This window comes from Mustela nivalis (assembly GCF_964662115.1).
Source record: "Mustela nivalis genome assembly, chromosome: 17".
NCBI lineage: Eukaryota > Metazoa > Chordata > Mammalia > Carnivora > Mustelidae > Mustela > Mustela nivalis.
The window spans coordinates 51,110,075-51,135,785 of NC_139036.1; the positions used below are offsets into that span (position 1 = coordinate 51,110,075).

The 25,711-nt window shown below is 41.8% G+C and overlaps 1 protein-coding gene across 5 annotated transcripts; it reads left to right on the forward strand.

The window, feature by feature from the left end:
* The first annotated feature begins 1,470 nt into the window (after window positions 1-1,470).
* On the forward strand, window positions 1,471-23,510 carry PRKAR1A (protein kinase cAMP-dependent type I regulatory subunit alpha). 5 transcript variants are annotated; one of them, XM_082708297.1, is made up of 12 exons: window positions 1,471-1,633; window positions 4,558-4,651; window positions 4,899-5,081; window positions 10,583-10,753; window positions 11,602-11,693; window positions 11,895-11,956; window positions 15,679-15,725; window positions 16,637-16,795; window positions 18,054-18,114; window positions 19,316-19,437; window positions 20,586-20,667; window positions 20,984-23,510. In XM_082708297.1, the coding sequence occupies exons 3-12, from the start codon at window positions 4,905-4,907 to the stop codon at window positions 21,154-21,156; spliced, it is 1,146 nt and encodes a 381-aa protein (XP_082564423.1). In that variant the 5' UTR covers window positions 1,471-1,633; window positions 4,558-4,651; window positions 4,899-4,904; the 3' UTR covers window positions 21,157-23,510. The 5 variants fall into 5 exon arrangements, with proteins under 5 accessions (XP_082564423.1, XP_082564421.1, XP_082564420.1 ...); XM_082708296.1 differs by lacking the exon at window positions 1,471-1,633 and adding an exon at window positions 3,986-4,024; XM_082708295.1 differs by lacking the exon at window positions 4,558-4,651 and having other exon boundaries at window positions 1,497-1,633.
* The last annotated feature ends 2,201 nt before the right edge of the window (window positions 23,511-25,711 follow it).

Below are 25,711 nucleotides of genomic sequence, written 5' to 3' on the forward strand. Positions count from 1 at the left end.
CTTATTTGTTTAAGATTGGGGAAACTGAGGCTCATGGAGATTAAGTCAATTGCCGGAGGTGGCAAAGCCTGCAACCAAGCTCAGATTTATCTGCCTGCCGTGTTTTCTTCTCATAACATGACTGGACCTGCTCGGTGCTATCGAATTCCCTCTCCTGCCTGCCAGCTCAGCATTCAGTTTATTAAGCCGTTCTTTGTACCGACAAGGGTGAAATCCTATATGACTGAAGCTCTGTCTTTAATCTCCCATTCCACCCATCCCTGGTGAAAGGCCAGTGGCCCCCCAGTGGGGGCCCTGCGGGGGAGGAGACACTTTTCTACATTTCCCTCCTGCAGGCCTCATTAGCCCTTTCCGATGGTGCCTATGCTGCTACGATTTTCTGAAAGCAGGAGTAGCCTTAACTGAATAAAAGACATATTCTGATGAGCAGGACCCTTCCTTATCAGCCTGGTGGATTTAGGAGAGCGGATGGCCCAAACCAGAACACACACACACACACACAAAACACAAAACTAAATAAAAAGTAACAAACAAAGGTGAAATTAATTTTCATACTATTTAATCTAGTCTATCCAAAAGTTACCATTTCAACCTGAATCCATATAAAAATTATTGAGATCTCTGTGTATATTGTGTCAATATAGTTAAATCCAGTGTATTTTACACACACAGCCCTAGAGCTATATACCATGTGAATACAACAGGTACCAGACAGGAGGATACGTGTTCCCCAAGGGCCTTCTTTATCCATTTACGGATTTTATGTCTAAAACTGCCTCCCACTGCCCCTTCCTTCCTCTCCGGGCAGATACCCCGATGGAAAACATGGCTGAAGCGGTAGAGGAGCCGCCTTTTCAGCCCCCTCGAATCCGAATCATCCTTGATGAGTGGTTTTTGCAGGCAACTGGGATTTCTCGGGGGTTCACAGAGAGGGAGGGCTGCGTCTATCTGCTCCCTTTGTACTGGTCACCACGCCGGGTCAGGCGTCCTGATGGAGGGGGGCAGTGCGGGTTCTACAAGTGCCCTGACAAGTCCTCTGCAGTGTCTCGGGCCCACAGGGACGTTGAGACCTCCACTGGCCACAGCACCCCCGGAGGGGAGAGCGGCCCGATCGGCCAAGCCGACACTTGGCACGGCTCGGATTTCCTGGACCGGATGGCGGGCCCGAGCCCGGAGGCGGGCGAGGAGAAGGCCGGGCACAGGATGCGCTGGCCCGGCGTGCGCATCCTGTGCACCCGCCCGCGCTCGGCCCGCGCCGCAGCTGCCGCAGATCCGCCGGGGCCGCCGCCTCCTCCGGGGCCTGGAAACGGCAGGAATCTCCCCACCCCGGCCCCGCGTCCTCCCCCTGCGGGGGCCGCCGGGCGGAGTCGCCCACCTGTCATCCGAGACGCCCCACGTGGGGCGGCCCGGCTGGGGGGGAGGAGGAGGGGGTGGGGGTTGAAAAGGGAGGGAGAGACGGAGGCTGAGGCAGCGAGGGCGGGGGGAAGGCCGGAGCGCGAGCGGGGCGGGGCGGAGCGGAGCGAGGAGGCCCGGGGCCGGGGAGGGAGAGCCGGGGGCTCCCACAGCCGCGCCGAGAAGGGGCGAAGAGCGGAAGGGAGAATCAAGGGGACCCGCGGCGTCCAGGGCGGGACTGGTAAGGGGGCAGCGCCGGGCTGGAGAGAGCGGAATGGATGACAGGCGGCCGAGAGGAAGGGGCTGAGAACAGGGACGGGGTTAGAGGGAGAGAAGAGCAGAAGAACGATTCCAGGGCGTGGAGGGGCGGAAGGGGAGCTCGGGCCGCCGCGCCTTTAAGGTTGCCAAGGCGACGGCTCTGGCCAGAGCGAGGCGCATTGACGTCAGCAGCCGAGCGTTGATTGGCTGCGGCAGGGTCGTTTCCGGTGGAGCCGCCGCCGAGCCGCTATCGCTGAGTAGAGCTGGGCTGGGAGGGAAGCGCCGGGACAGCTCAGCTAGCCGTAGCCTCGCACCCGCTGCCCCGTGTCCGCCGCAGCCCGTCCCCAGGTGAGTGGGGTCGGTGGGGAGCCCCGACGCGCCCCGCTTCGCCACCCCGCCACCCGTTCGGGGGCGCTGGACCGATCCAAGATGGCGTCACGGGGAGCGACCTGCAGGGGGACGGCCGCACCCCCCTGCCCCTCCCCGGCCCCGGCGGGCGCCTCTCCGCGGGCCTCACGCCCCGGGCCGCGCCCCCGACCCCGAGTCCGCGGCCCCGAGGCCCCCAGGCCGCCGGGGCTGCTCCGGTGCCGGGCTCACCGGCCGCCCGGGCCGTGCGCCCTCCCCGCGCTCCGCGGCGCTCGGGCCCCCGGCCCTCTGCGGCCCTCGCGCCCCGGCCGCCTCCGCCCCCGCGCGCAGCGGCCTCTGCGCTCGCCCTCCCCCATTTCCTGAAGGACATCCCTTCGATTTTACTGGAATCCGCCATCGTGTTCCCCAGCCCTGCTGGCTGGTCTTGAGACCCGGCTGTTGTCGTGTTTCTTTCTAGAGAATGTCTCCTTGTCATCTCCAGCGGGGGCTTGGCCTCTCCTGCGTGGGGTTCCACCCCCATCCCACCCCCACCGCCACCCCCACCCCCCGGATTGCAGCCTGCCTCCTAAATTTGTCCCGGTTCGCCTCCCCTTTCCCGATCGGCCCCTCCCTCCCCCTTCTCCGTCCCCCCGTCTTTTCGCCACCATTGTGGCCGTCCGACTAGAGGAGGATGAAGGAAGGATAGGCCTCCCTTCTTCGTTCTGTGGCCACGACTGTGGCAGGAGTGAAGTGAAGGGCACTCTGCTGTCCTTCCTCTCGAAAAGAAGTACGTGGTACCTCTTAACCCCTGCAGCGCAGCGCAGCGCAGGTGAGATACCAAACCGCTACTCTCAGAGGTTCTCAGGAGCCTGGGCTTTCTGACCGGAGGAAGGAAAAGAGAACAGTTCCTCGGGAGGACCCCAGAGGAGGTGTTCCTGGCAGGTCTGAAGGGGCTGCGGTCTGAATCAGCACGTCTCTCGAAAGTGTGCTAGGTATTTCCTCGCGTGAAATCCCTCTGCAGCTGATTCGGATCGCCATTGAATGGACGAAAGAAAAGATCGGAGTTGTCCTCTTGGGAGCAGATACAATGCAGTGAAAGTTTGAAAGTAGTTACGTAATTTTGGGGGGTTGGGGAGAAGCTACAATGTTGAGCTCTTTAGTTTTATGAACAAGTACGGAGTTCATCTAGGTGTATTCGATTAAAAGTATTCAGTCTGTTAAATTTGGATTAAGGGGTTCACATGATGACTGCGTTAATCTTGGGGCATTTTTTTTTGTTAAGGTGCTGCCTTAAGAAACCAGTGTGTTCTTTTTTAATACATAATTTTGTTTCAAACAAAAAGCCAATTTCACTTCTTAGACACGGTTCTCTCCTTTCTACCAGCACAAAACCTGATCTTTGAACGGTTTCTCTGATCAGTTGAATAAATGTATTGGTATTCGGGAAATACGTCCGAGTATTTTGAAGCATAAAAGGTCTGATTTATCATTGTTGTTGGTGGGCTTTGGTATTTGAAATGCAGAAAATTCTACTGAAGTGGATTATTAGTTCATAGGATTGTCTGACCTGGAAAAGTGTCTGGTATAAATCCAAAGTAAATGAAGCTTTTTTTTTTTTTTTTTGATTGTATATTTTTGAAGTAGCATGATTCTTTTTCTTTGACTTTTAGTTTAGTTGCTTGTCAGGGAGCTACAGACTTTCTCATGGTCATTTAGTCTGTTATCACCTTTATCATGAAAGTTGTCAAAACAAAATGAGTAACAGTGTAGCACTTTGGCTTTTGACCCTGGTATTTTATATCTTTTTTCTTTCAAATTTACAATTTCATCTTTGATTTTGAGCGCATTGTATTTCGAAAAGACTGATGCGTATTGAATTCAGTTAGGGGGAGAGGACCTCACTTTTATTTTCTAATCTCAGTTGCTTAATAATAAGGAGTTGCAAGGAAGATAATTTATGACTGTTAAATTATTATGTTTTTAATTCCAAGGTAAAGTCTGCTGCTCACTCTTCTATTTTTACATCAAGGTAGTTTGAATCCTCTAAAATTCATTAAATGCAATTTATCTGTTGACTCTTCATGTAAGTTTAAAATTTAACCTATTCTAGCATTTTTCTGTCCAGTTGAAGAAAATGTTTTGACATTTACCTCTCCAAATCTTTTATGATTTTTACTTGGTAAGGTTTTTTTGTTTGCTTTGTTTTATTTATTTTTTTTTCCCGTTAAGGACTTTTTTCTCTTACCAGTGTGTTAGTGCAATGTTATTTAGGGCTGGAATTTTATAGAAGTGTCTGGAATAAAGGCTGCTTTTATTGGGGGTTCCTTTTTTGTTTTTAAAATTTTTGATTATGCTTGTAGTTGGCTAATCAGATCCTTTGCTCCAGTGGTTTGCTGGGTGACAGTAGGACACTCCCCCAGGATAGGAGGTACATACAGGGAATGTCAGATGCTCTTCATTGTGCTTACTTGCTTTCACTTAGAGCCAGCTTGTGAGCCCTTGTAATTCTCAGTCCTGTTTACCATTTACACACTTCCTACGTCATCATGATTTCTTTTGCAGGGGGAGAACTGAATGAAATTCCCTTAAGGGCCTCACTCCTCAGCAGTTCACCTCTGTAGGGGATAGTGGCTCATACTTCCTCCCAGGAGCTCAGGTTCTTGCCTTTTACTGTTGCTTCCTGCAGAACCCAAGTGAAACCCTTCTTTGGGAGAATGCTGTTTTCCCAAGTATTTTATTCCTGAGCCCCCACTTCCTGTGTTAGGAAAAAAAAAATCTTCTTAGGAAAAAAAAAAAAGTCCTTGTGAATCAGTTGGCTGATGAATTTATTAAGCCAAAGGCCAAATTGGCATTTGCTCTTTATAAATAGTTCCCACAAGCATATGTGTGTTTCTTCCTTGTAGAGAACCATGGCGTCTGGCAGCACCACCGCCAGCGAGGAGGAGCGCAGCCTCCGGGAATGCGAGCTCTATGTCCAGAAGCACAACATTCAGGCGCTGCTCAAGGATTCTATTGTGCAGTTGTGCACTGCCCGACCTGAGAGACCCATGGCATTCCTCAGGGAATACTTTGAGAGGCTGGAGAAGGTAAAAATAAATGCGGGGAGAAGATGACCCTGGCAGTTGTTAAACGTGATGCTGTAGAATGTTGTTAATCTGTACCATTTGGCAGAAAAGAATTCTGACCAAATAGGAAATCTGAAACAGAATTTCCAAAAAGAAATGCAGTTAAGGCATTTGTAGTGACTTTTAACTTTGTGATCAATAGAATTATCAGAAAACAAACCCATATGCTAAGTTTAGTTGGGTAACAGAGGGCTTCTGCATGTAGTTCCTTGTAACTATTTTAATCCATAAAATTGATTAAAATAACTAATTAGATACAATTGATCAGAAGTAGCAGTTGTAGGACAAGAAATTCTACAGTACTTGAAAGCAGTGAATGCTTCAGCAAAACAAGTAAACTGGGTAAACCTTATCTCACCTTTTAAAACCAATGTAATGAAGCATTTGAGTCCAGTTTCTGACTGATACATCAGAAATTCTGAATTAGAGATGTCCATATTAGTACAGATACCAATTTATCTCAGATGAGTCCACTCTAAGGCAGAGACATTAAGATTGATGGTTGTCAGAATTTTACTTTATTTACAGTTTGGGTCAGGACGTGATTCCTCTTGAAAAAAAATTAATTCAGTTTTTATTCTTTGTTCATCCTCATTGTGTGTATGTCACTGTGACCTAAGCATATAGTTTATGCTTTTCTAAGCAAAATGATAATCAAGAGCAATGCTTCAATTCACTTCCCTTAAGAAATGATGAATGAGAAAGTCTGGAATGTTAAATGTTTTGAGTAGTTTGATTTGTTTTTTTGTGAATCAACAAGATGAAGTTTTGATGTGGTTCATAATAATTGTGAACCAATAGGGATGCATTTCTTAGGTATATGATCATTAATTATCTAATTGTATAATAGAAATGTTTGTAATACATCCGCTCTGTTTGGACAATCTTTTAAGTAGCGTACTTTATTACTGAAAGAATCTGTTTATACTGGGATTTAAAAAATGTTTGATAGCTCCCTGATCAGACCATTTGCTACTGTTTTCTTGAAAAGCTGTTTGTTAAAATTGGTGTTTAGTAAATGATTAAAATAATTAACAACAAAGAACAACTATTCAGCCCCCATAAATATAGCCTTGCTGTCTTAGAATTGTGGTAGAAAGTCTGTTTTTCTCCTTTTTAAGCAATTTCCAAATAGTTAGTGAAATACTGTAGAGCCAGGCTGCAGTGGGCGTTCCCTGTTTTGAAATAAAGTGTGTTCCTGGAGATCTGGTCCTGAAATGGGTCACTGTAAGGTGATCCCTCTTCCTTTCGGACATCAATAGAAACCATTAAATGAGGGAATGAAGTTGGTGAGACATTAAGTGTGTGTCTTTTTATAGGGAGTGTTGAATGTGTGGTGCTAGTTTCAAAGCCTGGGCTTAACTGTAATGCTGTTTAAGCACTAACCAGCAGGGAAGGCAAGAAATCATTATTAAATAGTTTTTTTGCGCATGGGATTTTTACATTTAATGTATTTTTTTTGGCTTCTCTACCTTTTTAACAAAAGTCAGAGCTGAACATACGCTTTCCTGTAACTCCAGGATCTTGATTCACTCGCGCACATTCCTTTAGCGGGGCTTGAATGTTGCTATCTGGGCTTTCAAGCAACCAGATTTTTAGCTTTTCAGCAGATCATTGTTCTGTACATTAGGTGTTAGGTTTATATGTCTGAAATTATACAATCACGTTCTTGTCCCCTCCTTTCTTGTGTTAGCCATGGGTCATGTACCCTCAGCTGCTCAATGAGAACTGTGCCAAAAGAGTCACAGTTGGTCCATTGAAAGTGTCTGCATTTTGCTTCAGGCTTTCTCCTGGAATTTAAATTCTCATTTCCTCATATATTGGCACTTTGCCTGTCTGATAGATCAGAGGAATTTTAATAGCTGTGTCCACTGAGTGGCTCCTATGGGCCAGGTACTGTCTGAAGTGCTTTGCATACACACATACTCATTATTTTAAATGTGTGAGGTAGGCGATCACCACCATTTTGAGAGGTAGCAGTTAAAACTAAGAAATGAAGTAATGTGGTTGTGGTCTTGCGGTGTAGAGTTAGACCTTGTGGCAGCATACAGGCACCCCCTCCCCGCCCCCCAGTGGCTCACTACAAGAGATCTTATTTCTGTATCACGTGTAGCCCTTCTGGGCTCAGCCCTTCCTGTCTTCTTGACTCCACAGGTTTTGTTCTGGGGCTGAGTGGAAGGAGCAGTTGCTCTATAGAGCACGCTGTTGTCAAGGCAGGGAAGGACTGAAGCTCAAGGGGGCAGACCGTAGAAGGGGACAGTGTGGCATGTCTGCTTATATTCCATGGCCAAGGCAAGTCATATGGCCAAGCCCCAAGTCCATTTGGAAGTTTATTTCATCTGCAGGGTAGAGTGGAATGGCAGTGGCAGAGAGGGAACGAGTAATTGTTGAGAACATGTTAAGTGAGTGTCGAGGGGAGTGTGAACTTAGAACTCGAGAACTTCAGAAGTGCCAGTGTCTAGTTTGTTTGTGTCTAGTGTTTTTTGTTTTTTTGTTTTTTTTTATTGCTTTTGTTTTAATAAGTGGGACAACTAAAGAGGGAAGAGACTGACAGCCGAATGACAACAGCAAGAAAAAGGATATAAAAATGTATCATAATCTGTACTAGAATGTGCTCTCAGTTAATGGCTCTGAGTGGTCAAGATGAGGTTGTATCTGATTGCCGTTTAAAGATAATCCATGAGGGACGCCTGGGTGGCTCAGTTGGTTAAGCAGCTGCCTTCGGCTCAGGTCATGATCCCAGCGTCCTGGGATCGAGTCCCACATCGGGCTCCTTGCTCCGCAGGGAGCCTGCTTCTCCCTCTGACTCTTCCTTCCACTCTGTCTGCCTGTGCTTGCTCTCACTCACTCTCTCTCTGACAAATAAATAAAAAAAAAATTAAAAAAAAAAAAAAGATAATCCATGAAACAGTTAAAAATCACCATGCTTTCAGTACTTGAAAATTATTTTAAAAATTCACTTAGGTGTAGTTCCAAATGAGATGTTATTTGTATAATTTTTCATGAAATTTTTATGAAATGCCAATGCCTGGTTTTGAGGGATAGAGTGTGTTTTACTTATGGTCTTAAACTAAATTTGGGGAAACTGGATTTTTACAGCTATAGCTATAGTTTTAGAGTATGAAATGGGAGAATCTTACTGGTGTTGGCATCACCAACATTGGAAAATGAAATGAGTTTTCTGAAAAATGTATTTTAAAATATTGGTTACATATTTGCTCATGGTTCAGAATTTTACAGGTACAAAGGGTATGAATGGAATATATGCATTATACTGCATTTTCTATTTAACTGTGTGTTAACATAGCATATAATATGTAAGATATGTTTTATATATGTACAAATTAGACATTATTATATAATAATATATAAAATATTTTAAAAAGTCTCCTTCCCACTCCATTGTCTTCCTTGAATATAGCCAGTTTTCCATAGATTATATAAAGGCATTTACCTACAAATTCAGTTATAAAAGAGCTGCTTACTTTCCCAACAGGTGGCATGGCATTCCATTGTATGGGTAGACTATAGTTTATTTAATCACTCCCCTGATGATCATTTTGTTTCTACTGTTTTACTATTATAAACAACGATATGATGAATAACTTTGTACGTATCTTTCCATATCTTGAAATAAATTTCCAGAAGTAGAATTAACGGATTATTTGGTCAAAAAGTAGACTCAGGCATGCCTGGGTGGCTTTAATTTGTTAAGTGTGTGCCTTCTGCTCAGGTCACGATTCCAGGAACCTGGGATTGAGCCCTGCATCCGGCTTCCTGATCAGTGGAGAGCCCCCCTCTCCCTGTCCCTCAGCCTTTCCCCTCTGCTTGTGTGCCCACGCGCCTGCTCACTCTCTATAAATGAAAATAAATATCTTTTAAAAAAAGAAGTCAATGCATTTGTAATTAAGTAGACAAATGTATTAACTGTTTTATTATATGTTTTTCTTACGGTGGTTTCTTTTTCTTAATTTGAAAATTAGAAAATCCAGAGAAAAGAGAAAAATCCAAACCTTCCTTCCAGAAAAGAATAAAAATCAGGCATGATTTTACTAATAGAAACTAACATCATTAATACCTTAATGGTTATCATCCTAGGCTTTGTTCCTGCATGTATAAGTTCTTTTCTTTGTCTTGATGCCTAAAGCAGGGCTAAATACCATGTAGGAGAAAAAGTAAGCATCTTAATTTCTTTTATTATTATTATTATAAGTTTTTTTTAAAAAAGACTATTAGAGAGAGTGCTTGTGCACAAACCAGCGGAGGGGCGGAGAGAAAGGGGAACCGAATTTGTGGCTGAGCAGGGAGCCCACATGAGGGGCTCGGCATCACGACCCGGAGATTATGACCTGAACCAAAACCAAGAGTCTGACGCTTAACTGAGAACCCAGGCACCCTTCTTTTATTTTAAAAGAAATTAAAAAATTTTTTTTTATCAAAACGTTTTCTGAAATTATCAGTGAATGCTAGTAAGTTCATTTAGAATTTGAAAGATGGTTTAGAAATTCTGGAGAATGAGTTAAGTGAATGAGCGTATAGTAGAGAACATAATCTTATTTATAGGAGGCACAATAACCCGTTCTTTACTGCAGAGTTAAGAGGGATTTCTAAGCCCTAGATCTGAAAAAGAAGAATGTTAGAGTTTATTTCAGTTTTTATATGAATTGGTTTAATGAGTTCGAAGACAACTAAACTTCTCTTGGTTTTAATTTTGTCATAAACTCTGATAATAAGAAGGCTTCCAGTTCTCTAGGAGAAGTATTGGTAGATCTAATCTTATTTAAATTCTTGGTTACCATCACATCATTTCATTGTTTGTTTCTCTTTGAGACTCCAGCAAGAATATAAATTCCACAGGCTTAGGACTCTTTCCTGTTAGTTTTGACAACATTTTCCTAGCATATACTTGACATGGCAGATCTAGAGACTTCTTCCTGAGTTAATGAAATAATCCAGTAACCCCAACATTCTTCTCTATCACTTTGCTGTAGCTTAGTGGTTATTTCTAGGTAATATGCTTCTTGTGTGTGTGTGTGTGTGTGTGTGGTATGTGTATGTTTGGGGGGGCGGTTCATGCTTCATGCTGTCTGTAGCAGCATACAAAACCCCCAAGATTTTGTTTTCAGTACATTATAAAGCCTTGTTGTCAATCTGTTACTATAACAAGTGTCCCATTTTTTATTTGTGGGTTGTGTCTGTATTAATGGCTTTTCATTAAAAAGTATAGTATCTGTTACTGTCTGAGGAAACAGTATGTCCTTTCAGAGTATCTCTTTTCAAACTTGACTCACTGTTTTTGCATTTGGAATTGATATTTCCCCCGTTCACATCGGTAACAGAGGAAGAGCTTTGAAGTGATGGACATTGGTTCTTACTGTGATAGGAGAATACCAGATTTACATCCTGAATGATCTCGTTTTATAAGCTGGCAATGTTTTTGTTTTGTTTTTTGTTTTTTTCAGGAGGAGGCAAAACAGATTCAGAATCTGCAGAAAGCAAGTTCCCGTGCGGATTCGAGGGAGGATGAAATCTCTCCTCCTCCGCCCAACCCCGTGGTTAAGGGCCGGAGGCGCCGCGGTGCTATCAGCGCGGAAGTGTACACGGAGGAAGATGCCGCATCCTACGTTAGGAAGGTAGGCTTGCCGCCCTCGCCCTGGGGAGGCTTGCCCAGGACCCCGTGGTCTCAGCTGACCTCCGTGGGTGAATGCAAGTGCTGTTTTGAAGAGTAAAGCGTGGACAGGATGGGCTGTGCTTCACGCTTCACAGTTCTTGGGTACTGGCGAACAGGCTTGCTGTAATAACGTGCTGTCCGAGCAAGTGACTAACGGTGATGGTCAGACAGTGAGTAATGGCGTTTGGGGGGGTTCCCTTTCCATGTGAGGTTGCAGTAGAAGAAGCAGGCAGTACTCTTTTTTTCTCTTGAGTCCTGGTTGGTTTTTTGACATCCTATAATTCATGTTGTGACTTTTTTAACCGCTTATCATCTAAGTTTCATTCTTTTGACTCTGCTTTAGAGTTAGCCATCCATTTTGAGTTACGGTGTTAAGTCAAATGGGGAAGAGAATCGTGCTGACAAGAGGCTTACGAAACTAGTAGTACGTGATCACGGTTAAGAAATGGCTAAGTGTCATAAAATGCTTAGTGCTGCCTCAGAATAGTCACCTTGGTTAAGGTGCCGATGGTTTGTTTATTTGTTGACTGGAACCCAAACATCAGCCTTTAAATACAGGCTTGGTTGTAGGCAAGGGGATTAATTAGTCAATATTTATTGAGTACTTTAATATTTAATAAAGTACTTTAATATTGAATAAAGTATTGAGTACTTTATAGATCAAAGATATTACAAGTGTGTTGTGTTAAATACTTAACACAAAGTGGACTTGTTTAAATACCGTAATGTATCTTGACATTCAGTTGAAATGCATGTTCAAACATGCTCTGCTTTTGATTTATGGAATTGTTACTAGACCTTCTTTTCTAGGTTATACCAAAAGATTATAAGACGATGGCTGCTTTGGCCAAAGCCATTGAGAAGAATGTGCTCTTTTCTCATCTTGATGATAATGAGAGAAGGTACGTGCAGGTTCTTTTTATTTCAGTACAGTGGTGGCCCCACACTAGTCGCATCATTGTTGCAAGTTTTAAGACTCTTAATAATTGTTTTCCTGAGGACAGTCCAGGCTGAAAATCTGGGCACTATAAGTCTAAAGTTAATATTTGCAATCTGTAGAAGACGCAGATGGGGTCTAACTTGAGGCCTTCTCTCTCTTGCAGTGATATTTTTGATGCCATGTTTCCGGTTTCCTTTATTGCTGGAGAGACTGTTATTCAGCAAGGTAGGGGCTGCTCCCCTGTGTCCTGTAGTGCTGTGGGAAGTTGGTATTCCTCCTTCAGTCTACCATTTTCTTCTGTCTTAATACTACTGGATTTTCCTATTTTTATTTCTTTCCTTTTTTTTTTTCTGTGAGTATAGTTGACACACAGTGTTATTTTAGTTTCAGGTGTGCAACTTAGTGATTTGACAAGTTTATACATGATGCTGTGTTCACCGCATTTATAGTATCATCTGTTCCTTTATCAGTATTATAGTATTGTTGATTGTATTCCTTATGCTGTCTCTTTTATTTGTATGATTTATTCATTCCTTAACTGGAAGCCTGTACCTCCCACTCCCCTTCACCCATTTGCCCAACTCCCCACTACCTTTCTCTTCTGGCAACCATCAGTTTGTTCTCTGTATTTATGGGCCTGATTCTGCTTTTTGATTGTTTATTCATTTGTAGGTGTGTGTGTTTGCTTTTGGTTTTTTCTTTTTTTAAAATCCCGCTTAGGAGTGGAATCATGCGGTATTTATCTTTCTCAGTCTGACTTATTTTGCTTAGCATAGTACCCTTTTGGGTCCATCCATGCTGTTTAATATGGCACCATCTCATCCATTTTTATGGTTGTATAATATTTCATTGTGTATATACACCAAGTTTTCCTAGTCCATTCATCTATTGATGGCCGCTTCGGTTACTTCCGTATCTTGGTTATTGTAAACAGTGCTACAGTAAATAATAGGGGTCCATATATCTTTTCAAATTAGTGTTTTCATTTTTTTCTGGTTAATACCCAATAGTGGGATTATTGGATTATATGGTATTTCTATTTATAGTTTTTTTTTTTTTTTTAGATTATATTTATTTATTTATTTGTCAGAGTGCGCACGCTCGCATGCTGCGCGAGCGAGTACACAGGCAGGCAGAGCGGAGAAGCAGGCTCCCTGCTGAGCAAGGAGCCCAATGTGGGACTCGATCCCAGGACCCTGGGATCATGACCTGAGCCAAAGGCAGCAGCTTAACCGACTGAGCCACCCAGGCATCCCTAATTTTTTGAGAAACGTCCATACCTTTTAAAATAGTGGCTGTACCAATTTATATTTCCCCCAACAGTGCAATGATATTGTGTCATCTGCAACGAGGGGTCCTTTTTCTCTGCATTCTCCCCAGCACTTCTTATTTCTTGTCATTTTGATTTTAGCTGTTATAACTGGTATTAGGTGAAACTTCCTTGTGGTTTTGATTTGTATTTCCCTGATGATTAGTGATGTTGAACATCTTTTCATGAGCCTATTGTTCATGTATATGTCTTTGGGAGAATGTCTGTTCCCCTACCCCATTTTTTAATCAGATTGTATCTTTTTGGTGTAGAGTTTATAAGTTCTTAATGTATTTCAGATATTAACCTTTATTGGATATATGATTTGCACATATCTTCTCTTGTTCGGTAGATTGTTTTTTTGTTAGTGGTTTCCTTTGCTGTGCAAACGCTTTTTATTTCGATGTAGTCCCTTGCTTTAGGAGACATATCTAGAAAAATGTTGTTATAGCCAATGGTAGAGAAATTATTACCTGTATTACACTCTCTTACAGGATTTTTATGGTTTCAGATCTCACATGTAGGTCTTTAATCCATTTCGTGTTTATTTTTGTGTATGGTGTAAGAAAATGGTCCACTTTCGTTCTTTTCCATGGAGCTGTCCAGTTTTCCCAGCGTAATTTTTTGAAGAACTTGTCCTTCCCCCAGTATACATTCTCGCTTCTTTTGTCATAGATCAGTTGGTCATATGCTTGTGGGCTTATTTCTGGGCTCTCACTTTTGTTCTATTGATGGGTGTGTCCCTTTTTTTGCTGTACTACACTATTTGGATCACTACAGCTTTGTAGTGTATCTTGGAATCTATCTGGTATTGTGATACCTCCAGCTTTGTTGTTTTTTTCTTCAGGATTGCTTTGGTTATTTGGGATTTTCTGTGGTTCCATACAGATTTTAGTATTACTTGTTCTAGTTTTGTGAAGAATGCTGTGTTGGTATTTTGATAGGCATTATATTGAATCTGTAGATTGTTTTGGGTGGTAGGGGCAGTTTAGCAGTGTAACTCTTCCAGTCTATGATGAAATATCTTTGTTTTTGTCATCTTCAATTTCATTCATTAGTGTTTTATAGTTTTTGGAGTATAGCTCTTTCACCTCTTTGGTTTATTCCTTGGTATTTTGTTCTTTTTTGGTGCAATTGTAAATGGTGTTTTTAAAATTTCTCTTCCGGCTTTGTTGTTACTGTATGGAAAGGCTATTTATTTCTGGCTCTTAATTTTGTATCCTGCCACTTTACTGAATTCATTTATTACTTCTGATAGTTTTTTGTTGGCGTCTAGGATTTTCTGTATATAATATTGTGTCATCTGCAAATAGTGACAGTTTAAATTTCTTTACCCATATAGATGCCTCATTTGTTTTTCTTGTCTGATTGCTGTGGCTAGGACTTCCAGTACTGTGTTAGAAAAAGTGGTGAGAGTGGACATCCTTGTCGTGTTCCTGACCTTAGAGGGAAGCTGTCAGTTTTTCACCATTGAGTATGATGTTAGCTTAGCTGTGGGTTTTCATATATGGCCTTGAATATATTGAAGTATGTTCCCTGTAGAGTTCATACCTCCTCAAACTATTCCAAAAAGTAGAAGAGGAAGAAAAGCTTCCAGATACATGCTATAAGGCCAGCATTACCCTGATACCAGAACCAGACAAAGACACCACCAAAAAAGAGAACTATAGTCCAATCTCACTGAGAACGTAGTTGCAGCAATCCTAAACAAAGTAATAGCATGAAGCAATGCATTAAAAAGACTGTTCACCACAATCAGGTGGATTTATTCTGTGGATGTGAGGATGGGTCAGGATTCACAAATCAATCAATATCATACACCACATCAGCAAAATGACAAAAGTCATATCATCAAACTAAGTGATCCTATTTTTTTTAAAGTTAAAATCCTTTGAAATAAAAGGTACAATTTCCCTTAAGGACGACTATTTTTCTAATATCTGATACAGTTTTGTTTATACTAACGCTTAAAAAATATTCTTATGTTTTAATTTTGAATGTTGTGTGGGATTTCAGAACCATATGTCTTCCATACAGCCTTTATATTCGTTATTAAGCACGTACAGAGTAAAATAAAGTAGGAAGTAGCAAAGCATTTGCATTCTTAATCATACAGCCCATCTATTTATAAGGTTCTGGGCCTTCTACTGATTCTTAACCTTTTTGCCCGGTATATGGACATGGATCTGACTTTATGGGTATCTGCCTGTCCCCCTCCTCGCCCCAGCCTTTTAAAATGCCTTTTAAAATTTATTCTCGAAGACTTTCATCACGGGTCTCTGTAATCCATGTCTTCTCCAGGTTGGTGACAGTCTGATGTTTTGTTACTTTCTGAGTTGTTTCTTGTTTTGTGGTTACAAATGACGTAGCAATTAAAATATTTGTACACATGTGGCTTTTTTTTTTCCCCCAGAGATATTCTTCAATAGGAGATGACTTAAAAACATTGATCAGTTTTATGGCTTTAAAAACATATTGCTGGACTTTTTTTCCCGTGAAAGGTTATGTTAGTTTATAACACAGTTTCTCTCATCACCTGTATAAAATAAGTTTATTTATTATTTTATATTAACTTGGTAGTTCTAATATATGTTTCTTTAATTTATATCGCACATCTGACATTTTTACTCTCTTTTAGGTGACGAAGGTGATAACTTCTATGTGATTGATCAAGGAGAGATGGATGTAAGATTTAATAATAGCAAAAATATATTGATGATTGTAGAAGTTAATGTGCTGATATTTATTACTATTAAGAGTTTCTGAAGGGCTTGTATAACTCTTACATGTCAAATTCCATCAACATTTTTGCTAAATATTTTAATGATACAGAGAAACTTTAAATTACTGAAGATAATTTCTTTAGCTAGACACTAGTTTTTTTTTTTTTTTTTTTGGAGAGAGAAAGCATGCATGCATGCTTGAGAGTCGGGGGAGGAGGAGGGGCAGAGGGAGAGAGAGGCAGATTATGTGCCCAGCACCTATGTGGAGCTCTGTCTCACAACCCTGAGATCATGACCCGACCAGAACTCAAGAGTCAGACGTTGAACCAGCAGCCACCCAGGTGCCTCTTGGTTTAAATCTTGCTGGAGTCATGGTTGAGGTGTTTGTGTGTGCTCTGTGGTAAGACAGATGAGAGAGTCTCAGTCCTACGTGGTCATTAGCTCTGAGACTTGGTATAGCTTTCTGGATTCTGTGAGTCTTGTTTACAAGTGAAATGCGGATAATAACAGCATTGCTGTCAAGGACTATTAGACAGTTCAGTGCCTCCTGCAGGTGAGATGCTTAGCACAGTTCCGTGACGCAGCACTCTGAGTGTACGTGATGGTTAATGCTGTTTACCTTTTTGTCCTGGTCATCCCTATGGGAACCTTTTTCTTATCTGGTAATTAAACCAGGTAATTCACAGACACTCTGGGTTTATTTAATTCACCCTCAAACAGCAACTGCTTTGCTATGCTTTCTCAAAACCATATATTCTATTCTTTGAAACAAAGTTCAAGATTCTGCGCCCTTAGAAAGTTTTGTGGATTTTTAATAGTCCTTTGTTTGCTGTGTATGTGGAAAAAACTCATTCTTTGTCATTTGTGTTTTAGGTCTATGTCAACAATGAATGGGCAACCAGTGTTGGGGAGGGAGGGAGCTTTGGGGAACTTGCTTTGATCTATGGAACACCTAGAGCCGCCACTGTCAAAGCAAAGACGAATGTGAAATTGTGGGGAATTGACCGAGACAGCTACAGAAGAATCCTCATGGTGAGACAGCGTGGATTTTCGCGTGCAATTTAGGATTTCAGTCTGTGTAACTGATGTTTGAGTAATATCACCAGATCTTGTAGAACGAATGTCTGGCCAGAAAAAGCATAGGAAACAATTGTGTAATGGCCAGGTCCCACTTGGAGGTCTGTCCAGTTGCCGATCTTTACTTATTTGATCTTTGCGCTGAGATAGCTTGATAGGTGTTACTTCTAAGTGCATCAAGTGACTTAAAGCTAGTCAGAAGTAATCCGCTTCCCTAAACTGCCGGTGAGTTATCTGTAGTGCAGATGTCCCCTTTCACTGAAGGAGTAAACAAATAATAAAACCACTGGAATATTCTGCTGATGTAGGCAGACTTTTTGAGAACTTCTCCGTGGATTTATAGAGTAGCTGTAGATTTAAGTGCCAGCTAATGGCATGAGTCCTCTTGAGTGATTTCTGTAAATTTGCGCAGTGCCTGTCTGGCTGTTTGACAATATGCACTTGAGTGTATTCTGAATATTTGTGTATTTGGGGAATATGTGTGGACAGTTAAATGTATACGTGCGTGTGACGACATTGCAGAGGATGCTGTTTCCCTCTCACCTTCCCCCAGGTGTATTTAACCTCACAGATAAGACACCTAGGTTTAGGTTTGGGTGATGGCACTGTTTTTGGTGGGAGGTCTAGAAGTGGTAGCAGTTTTATTTCCTCACTTCTGTGGAGGGTTGGGGTTGTGGGGAAGAACCCTGGGCTAGAAATATGTTCAGCTATAGTCACACATATAACTTTTTTTTTTTTTTAAGAACTGATTATTTATTTGGCATTTCACTAATTGGTGATTTTAGGCACCTTCTTTGGCCATATGCCTGATGTTATACTTTTTTTTGAGGAGGGGAGTGATGAGGGGGAAGGAACAGGTAGAGAGAGAATCCCAAGCAGGCTCCCTGCCCAGCACACAGAGCCTGACCTGGGGCTCGATCTCACAACCCCAACATTACGGCCTGAACCATAATCAGGAGTCGGACTCAACTGAGCCATCCAGGTCCCCCAGCTTGGTGTTACGTTGAAGAATGAGATACTAAGCTTTTTATTGAGCTGAACAGAGGATTTACCATCAGCAACCAGAAGAAAAATAATCATGTATCAAGAAGCAACAGCAAGCGTTAACTATTTTTTTTTTTTTAAGTTTACTTAATACTCAGTATTTATTAGCTCACAGCATTATGTGATAATTAACACATTTTTGAGATGACTTTGTTTTTTTCGTTTATAGGGAAGCACTCTGAGAAAGCGGAAGATGTATGAGGAGTTTCTTAGTAAAGTATCTATTTTAGGTGAGTTTTGGAAGATTGCACAATCAGTAAATTGAAGTGTTGGTGATAGTTAAGAAGAACCTATTGCATTTCATAAAAACTGCTCTGGTTACAAGTCACACCCCCCCCCTTTTTTTTCTTTCTTTCTTTCTTTCTTTCTTTCTTTCTTTCTTTCTTTCTTTCTTTCTTTCTTTTTTGCTAATAGTAATGAAAAACACATGGGATACAAAGTTGAAGTTTGACTAAGTTAGAAGTAATTTTACAGCGTATTTAATTTGATAGTATATGACAGACCTCTTAATTAGAAATGGTGGGCCTGAGAAAAGCTTCTTGGATTTGTGTGCTCTGCATTCCTCTAGGAGAGGCAGAGAGGCTGAAAGTGTCCTCCTTTGACAGTGGACACTAGTAATTGTCCCCCTGCGGGGTCTGTCTCTTTCGCTCCATTGGTGAGTTTATTGATAGGTTCAGGACAGTGAGTATTGCTAAGAATGCCTTTTCCCTGTAGAAAGATTAGGTGCCATTTTTTGACTTTTCTCTGAAAAAGTGCTAGAATTGTGAAGTTTAGAGTAAAGCAGGTTAACTTGAGATAATTGTATATATTTTCTTTTGTGGCCTTAGGGTGTGGTTACAACTTGTTCTTCCCTGGGAGGGGTTGTGTGCTGATTCTTAGGTAATAGCCTTCTGCCATTGTTTTGTTAGAGCAAATGGACTTTTTCCCTTATTTTTCCTTTCTCCAAAAGGATTACATTTCATTTGTGACTGGAGTTTCAGTTTGGCCTTTGAGAGCTAATATCACTGTCAGTTCTCCTTGTTGGCTTCATAAGTAAATTCATCTTGGGATTTAAATAGATAAGTTATTTCCGTGAACCTTTGGAATAGTACAGTTGATACTTTCACTTCTGGGTCTTGTAGGTTAGATTCGCATTGATGGTATTCATTAGGAAGACTTACTGATTACATTTTTTAAACTCCTTTACCATTGAGTGCAGTTGGTACAAATTAAAATGGCCACTGGACTACTGAAGTAAGGGTCTGAGGGTCGTCTGTAAGTAAGAGGAAGATCTGGCTGAGATTTGAGGTAATTGAAGAGAGGTCCTGTGTTTAATCTGTAACACTGGATATCGAATGGGCATGGCTGTTTGATTGATTCTCCTTGTAGTTTATTTTTTGACATTTTTAGCAGTGACAGTGTGGAGAAATTCTTTTGATTCTTGCCTTTCAGAATCTCTGGACAAGTGGGAACGTCTCACGGTAGCCGACGCACTGGAACCGGTTCAGTTTGAAGATGGGCAGAAGATTGTGGTGCAGGGAGAGCCAGGGGATGAGTTCTTCATTATTTTAGAGGTAAAGGGATCTGTGTTTGATGCTTAAAAAAAAAGAAAAGAAAAATTGTAAGAGATTTTGTAAAATTATAAAATTATAAGAGAAAAAAAGGGCCCAATTCTGATTTATAGTTTGATTTTTTTAAAAGAATACCTGACAGTTTTATTTAAAAATTATCTTTCACTTTGAAGTGGTGCTGTTTGGTTTTCTCCCAGGTCACGACATTTTATTTCATTTATTAATTTTTAAAAAGATTTTTAAAAATTTTTTTGAAAGGGAGAGAGAGGGGAGTGGGGTAGGCAGAAGCTGACTCCCCGCTGAGCAGGGAGCCTGATGTGGGGCTCCATCCCAGGACCCTGGGACCATGACCTGAGCTAAAGGCAGACACCTGATGGCTGAGCCACCTAGGCGCCCAAGTCACCACGTTTTAAATGAGTTTGAGTCAGAATTCTGGAAGGGATATTCATGAAGTAATAGCCAAATTCTGACCTACTCAGTCCTTATGCAAGCCAAATGAAACTCAGCCATGTAGCTTAACTCTTACGGATCTGTACCATCCTTGTTAAAATCCTATGTTTGGACTGTTTGGCAAACAAGGATTAAAGGCAGGTATTTCAGTTGTAATAGTTACTATGTTTTATATCTTCACAATTCATGGAAGTGTGTAACAGTTGCTCTCGCCTGCCAAGCAGAGCCAAAGAGCAGATTTTCTGTGACAGTGGCGCAGTAGGTGCTGACGGATAATTCAGGAGTTGCACTCTTTCTCTGGAGGGCCAGTTGGGAAGTCATCGAGGCTTTTGTGAACCTTCGGGTTTGTATTGCAAAGACTCCGCTCTTGTTAGAGTGCCAAAGTGACAGACAGTGTGTAAATGAATGGGTATGCTGTTCCTTGTAACATTTTATTTATAAAAACTGACCTTGGTTCTGGCCCTCTGGCCGCAGTTTGCTAACCTGAGTCTGAGCCCCCGTGTGATGAGGAGACCCTCCCAGTGGGGGCTCCTGGTGTGACGCTTCGCAGTCGTCTTTTATATGGGTGGGAAGATGGAAATGGCTGCTGAATCATTTTTTTGGATTTTTAAGTTTTTTTTAACAAAGTAGCCGGAATTGCATTGGACATTGTCACCCTGGTTTTAAAGTATTTGTTTTGCTGTTTGGTGATTGTATTGTAGGGTTCAGCTGCTGTGCTGCAGCGTCGGTCAGAAAACGAAGAGTTTGTTGAAGTGGGAAGACTCGGGCCTTCTGATTATTTCGGTATGTGAATTTCCTTGAACTAAATACATAGTTAAGTCACCTTTCAGTGAGATAGCGGTCTCCATAGTCTTTCTTAGTTTTGTTGAAGTTTATTTTTTAATTGCAGTCTCTCAGAGAGAGGTTTTGGAGTGCCTGCCTTTAACCTGTTAATACTCAAGTTACTGATTGTCTTCTGTCTACCAGGTTGTTTTTTTTTTAAGTGCAGATGTGTGGTTTGTCCTAGTTTACTGAGTCATTAAGACAGAGAAGCCTGGCTTTCTCACTGCCGGCGGTCCGTGTCGGTGCTCACCGGCCCCGTGTCTTCTCCCCTCGCCAGGTGAGATCGCGCTCCTGATGAACCGCCCTCGCGCCGCCACGGTGGTGGCTCGTGGCCCTCTGAAGTGCGTGAAGCTGGACCGACCCAGATTCGAACGTGTTCTCGGCCCGTGCTCAGATATCCTCAAACGAAACATCCAGCAGTACAACAGTTTCGTGTCTCTGTCTGTCTGAGATCGGCCTCCTGTGCCTCCCTTTCCTCCTCCCCCACCCCCGGTCCGGGCTTCACCCCTGCAGACTGCTTTCTCTTCTTCGCAGCGCCACGTGGCCGCTGGTACCGCAGCTTCTCGTCTGTTTCTATTCAAAGTTGCTTTTATTGCACCGTTTTTAATTTGGAGCATTGATTGAATGCTCAGGCACAGTTAAATAAATAGAAAGAGTTCTGTGGAGACCTCGCTGTTACTGCTTCTCTGTGTGCAGTGTTAGTGTTCGACCTAGGCAGCGCGTGCCCTGCTTTCCGGTGAGGGCGCATCCCTGCGCTGCGCGGAGTACCGTAGAGTAACGGTGTCCCAGTGCAAGATTTGTTTTTTTAAGTGACATGATTTTCCAGTTATCATAGGCATATTTTAGACTGTGGCCATATATGCTGTGTTTCTTTATAGAATAAATGATTTCTCATTAAGCTCTGAGGATTAGGAAAAACAGATCTGGAAAAATCTTACTATAGTAGAAAGACATCTGCCTGTGTTTAAACTAGTTTAAGGGTGGAAAAGTGCCCATTTTTGCTAGTTATTGGATGGATAATGGTCTGTTGAGTTTTGTTTTTTGTTTTTTGTTTTTTTCCTCTTAAGCAGAATTTTTGTCAAGCTCATCCGCCTGGTTTTGTCTGTCTCCTGTTCGTGTTTCCTCCAATTCTGAAACGTGTGGGTGTGGCTATCTGTGCCTGCCTTTGGAGTTTGAAATCAAATCGTAGACTGCAAATACTGAGTTGTGATTTAACTGTGTCTGCCTCAGCTCAAATATTGCGATTAGACCTTTCTTTATCCAGCTAGTGCCAAATATTGATCACCAGATGCTGAATCGGGAGTGAGAATTTGAGGTCTACAGTCTAGGTTAACTTAGAGCTTTGGCTGAGTGTATGACGTCCTTCAGTTGGCTCCAGGATTCTCTCCTGTGCTCCCTGGACGCTGGCTGCCGGAGACGGAGTTGGCTGGGAGAGGGCAGGACAGATGAAACCGACGTCCCAACAGAAGAATGGAGGTGATGTTGGTGAAGGAGAAATGCCAGGGGGACAAAGTTCAGTGTTGGGGACTCTGTCCCACTAACTTCATTGGGACACGAGATTTGGGAAGAAGTGTTTTATTTTGGTTTTCCCTTTTTCCCTTTTTATGTCAGCTAGGATTTGTGGTGGTTGGGGGGTGGGGGTGGGTGTGTCTGTGTTGTTTCAGAGTGGTCTACAAGGCCATCCTGCTGAAAAGGTCTGCTTTTCTATTTAGCGTTTATTTTCTGTGGCAAACTTCTTTTGTAAAAAACTTGTTTTGAGTCTTAATTGTTTTCCAGTATTTTCCAGCCTTATCATCCTTATATGTTACATTATTCCATGTGCACCAATGATACCCAGCAGTTTATTTTTATTATTGTTGATTTTTTTTTTAAAATTTCAAAATTTCACTGTTCTGTAACGTTAGGCACTTTTATTTTCATTATGATTTATATATAATGTAGGGGTTATATTTGGGAGTGACTGCAAGCATTTTTTTCCATTTGTGTGCAACTGGCTCTGATTATTAATCCTCTCTCCTACCCTGTCCTGGGTCATTTAAATTGGTCGTGATTTAGTTTCATAGATTTGAACAGTTTTAGGTTGTTAATAAGTTTGGAGGATAGATCTGGGAAAGAGGTTTCATTTACATTTTAGTGTGAGATAGAAAGCCGCCTTATTACAAATTCTTTTATGTTTCAAAATAATCTATATTAAATGAGGGTTTTCTGACCTGTACTTTGTGTTTAGCTACCTTTTTCTATTTAAAAAAATTAAGAATAAAAGTTATGTTCTTATTAGCTTAAAGCTTGATTTGATCTTTGTTTAAATGCCAAAACTGTACTTAAATGAATTATTTAGAATGCCATAAATTTGCACAGTTCTCATATGTGTATATAATCATGTTCATGTATATTTAGATACATTTAATGCTTTCTAAATGAGTTTTGCTCTTAAATCATTTGGCTTGCTGTTTACTCCCTTTTGTAGTTTTTAATCTAAGGATTTTTAAGTCTAAATTTAATAATTAATCACATTTAAAGCTTTCTCTTTGTGCAATCTAAGAAAATGTGAGAAATCACAATTGGTGTAGTTTGTCTTAGTTGATATTCAGGGCTTTAGAAGTCATTATTTCTGGGCGTGGTGAGTGAATTTAAGAGACCTACTGCTCTAGAAAGTATAGATGGCCAAAGGACCATTTTGTATCGTTTCCTGGTTACTAGTCTGATTATACTGTGTGTGCTAATATACTCTATTCTTTTTGTTATAGATTGTCTTAACGGTAGGTGAAGTAATAAAAAAAGATTAAATAATTTAAATCCTTAAATGAATCAGTTTTTCTTCCCCTCTTCCTTTCTTTCTTGTCTTCTTCCCCTTCACCCCCAGAAACTTTGAATCTGGTGGGCAAGAATGAAAATCAAGAGTGAATTATGGGGTTAGTGTTTTGAAAGAATGTTTGTTTTCAGTGTTTTCCAATCCATTCCAAAGAATGAATCTCAGATCCTTATCTGAAGTGTGATTGAGTTGAAGCAGATCTCTTTACTAGTAATGGAAGGAAAAGATTAAATCAGAAGCCAAAAGAGTGCCTTTTTATTCCAGACGGACTGGTTCTCTGGTCTCAGAACTTTGCCAGACTTCATGGGAGCTGTCATTTCTGGATCAGCATACTTTGTGGTTTAAATTTAATACATGCCTTTGGGTATTTTTTACGTATATTTTACATTCATGAAGTCTTACTTCTGATAGTCCTCGTATTTCTGAGATGATTAAGTTGTACTCATTAGTTAGTTGGTATTCATTCCTTCATATCCAGTGAAGTTGGAGGTGTGTCGTATTCTAGAACATTCTTTAATTTGTGCTGCTTTGTAACAGATGTACTTTTGTCTGGATTTAGTAGCCCCTTCCCTTAGCTCACTGGAGGGGGGAACATTCAGAGCCACCACAGAATATAACTGAGGAGAACTTCTTCAGATTGACTGTCCTGGTTCTAATTTTATTCTCCTAGAACTCTGGCTCACGTGGAGTTGTTTTTGTTTTTTAATGACTTAAATATTGACATTTATTTATTTATTTTTAAATATTGACATTTTAAAATTGAAGTAGCATGATGTTTATTTCCTTAGTACTGCTTTATCTCCATAACCACAAATTAATAACTGAACATTTTTGTATTTTTGTTCCGCCCAGGCAGAGTATTTCTAAATGGGCGAGGACACCATCGAGAGGCAGTGGCCAGAACACCATTTAATGTGTCCCCCAAAGTCATGTCATACCGCTGCCAGTGAAGGCTGCAGCTAGGAGATTGTGAAAGGGAGTCTTAAAGCTCCCTTCTAACCTTGTGGAGCTTACACGTAGAAATCAATATTATTGTGTACATTTAATGTTAGAATTTGTTAACATTAAGTTCAGAGCTGTGACTTCATCCTGAGTCGACCTAAATCTCAAACCCCTAATGAGTTTAATTTTTTCGTTGTGTGACAATTTCTGCCAATTTAGCTCAAGTAGCTTTGTGATTCTCGAAGCCACCACTAGATGGAGGGTGTTTGTTTTTATCCTCTTGGTGAACGTCAAAGGAGTTACAGTTCATCATCCTCACTCATGGTGTTGTCTTTGCGAATTCTGTGAATTTGTCTACCTGCTAAAACTGATTAGTAACCCCCAAATCAGTACTCGGAGCACTTTCCCTGTTCCCCACATGTGGGCGGAGCGGCAGAGACTTTGATTCTCCGGACCTGACACGCACGTCCGTCTGCGCTCCGAACAGCGCCGCTCTGCCCTGTGCTTCCGGCGCTGCTGCTGCCATCGCGGTCCGCCTCGCGGTCTGTCCGGGGCTACGCCAGCATTTTTGCACTTCCTGTTGGTGATGCCAGTACTTAAAATGGCTCCCCGAGTGTCGTGCTAAAGTGCTGGCTAGTGTTCCTGAGGTCGAGGAGGCCGGGATCTGTGTCTTGTAGAGAAAGTAAGTGTAGTAAGTAGCTTCTTTTTAAGGCCTGAGTTATGTTGGCTTCAAGGTCAGTGTCTAAATCAGCAGTACATAGTGTGGTGTCTTGAACACACCCCAACACCTCAGACAAGGTTATGTACTGATTTAGGGCCAAAATTTAACTAGAGTCTCTCCGGAACCTCAACCCTGTATTTCCTCTAGGCAGACGGGCCTGTCTCCACTAATCTGGTGTCGGTGGTGACTTTACAAAACCACCATGAGTAAGAGAACCTGCCTGCATTTTTTACAGTCTTCAAACTCAGATTGTCCTCCTGGCTTTTGGGCAGGCAAAGCTGAGTTCCTTCATGCCTCTCTCCCCACCAGTTTTTGTACTGACCATTCCCTTTCATTTTTCATTTCATTGTCCGTAGTAATGTGGAAAGTTTTATAGAGAGGAGAATTTTTATGTGATGGGAAGTTGAACGGCGGTCCAGAATGGACATGTTGGAAGAACCTGACAGTTCTAAGAAAGTAGTCTTTTGTCCCCCGGCGTTTTTGACAAATGATAGAGTCTTAGTCTTTGCATTATTGAAAAAATAATGGAG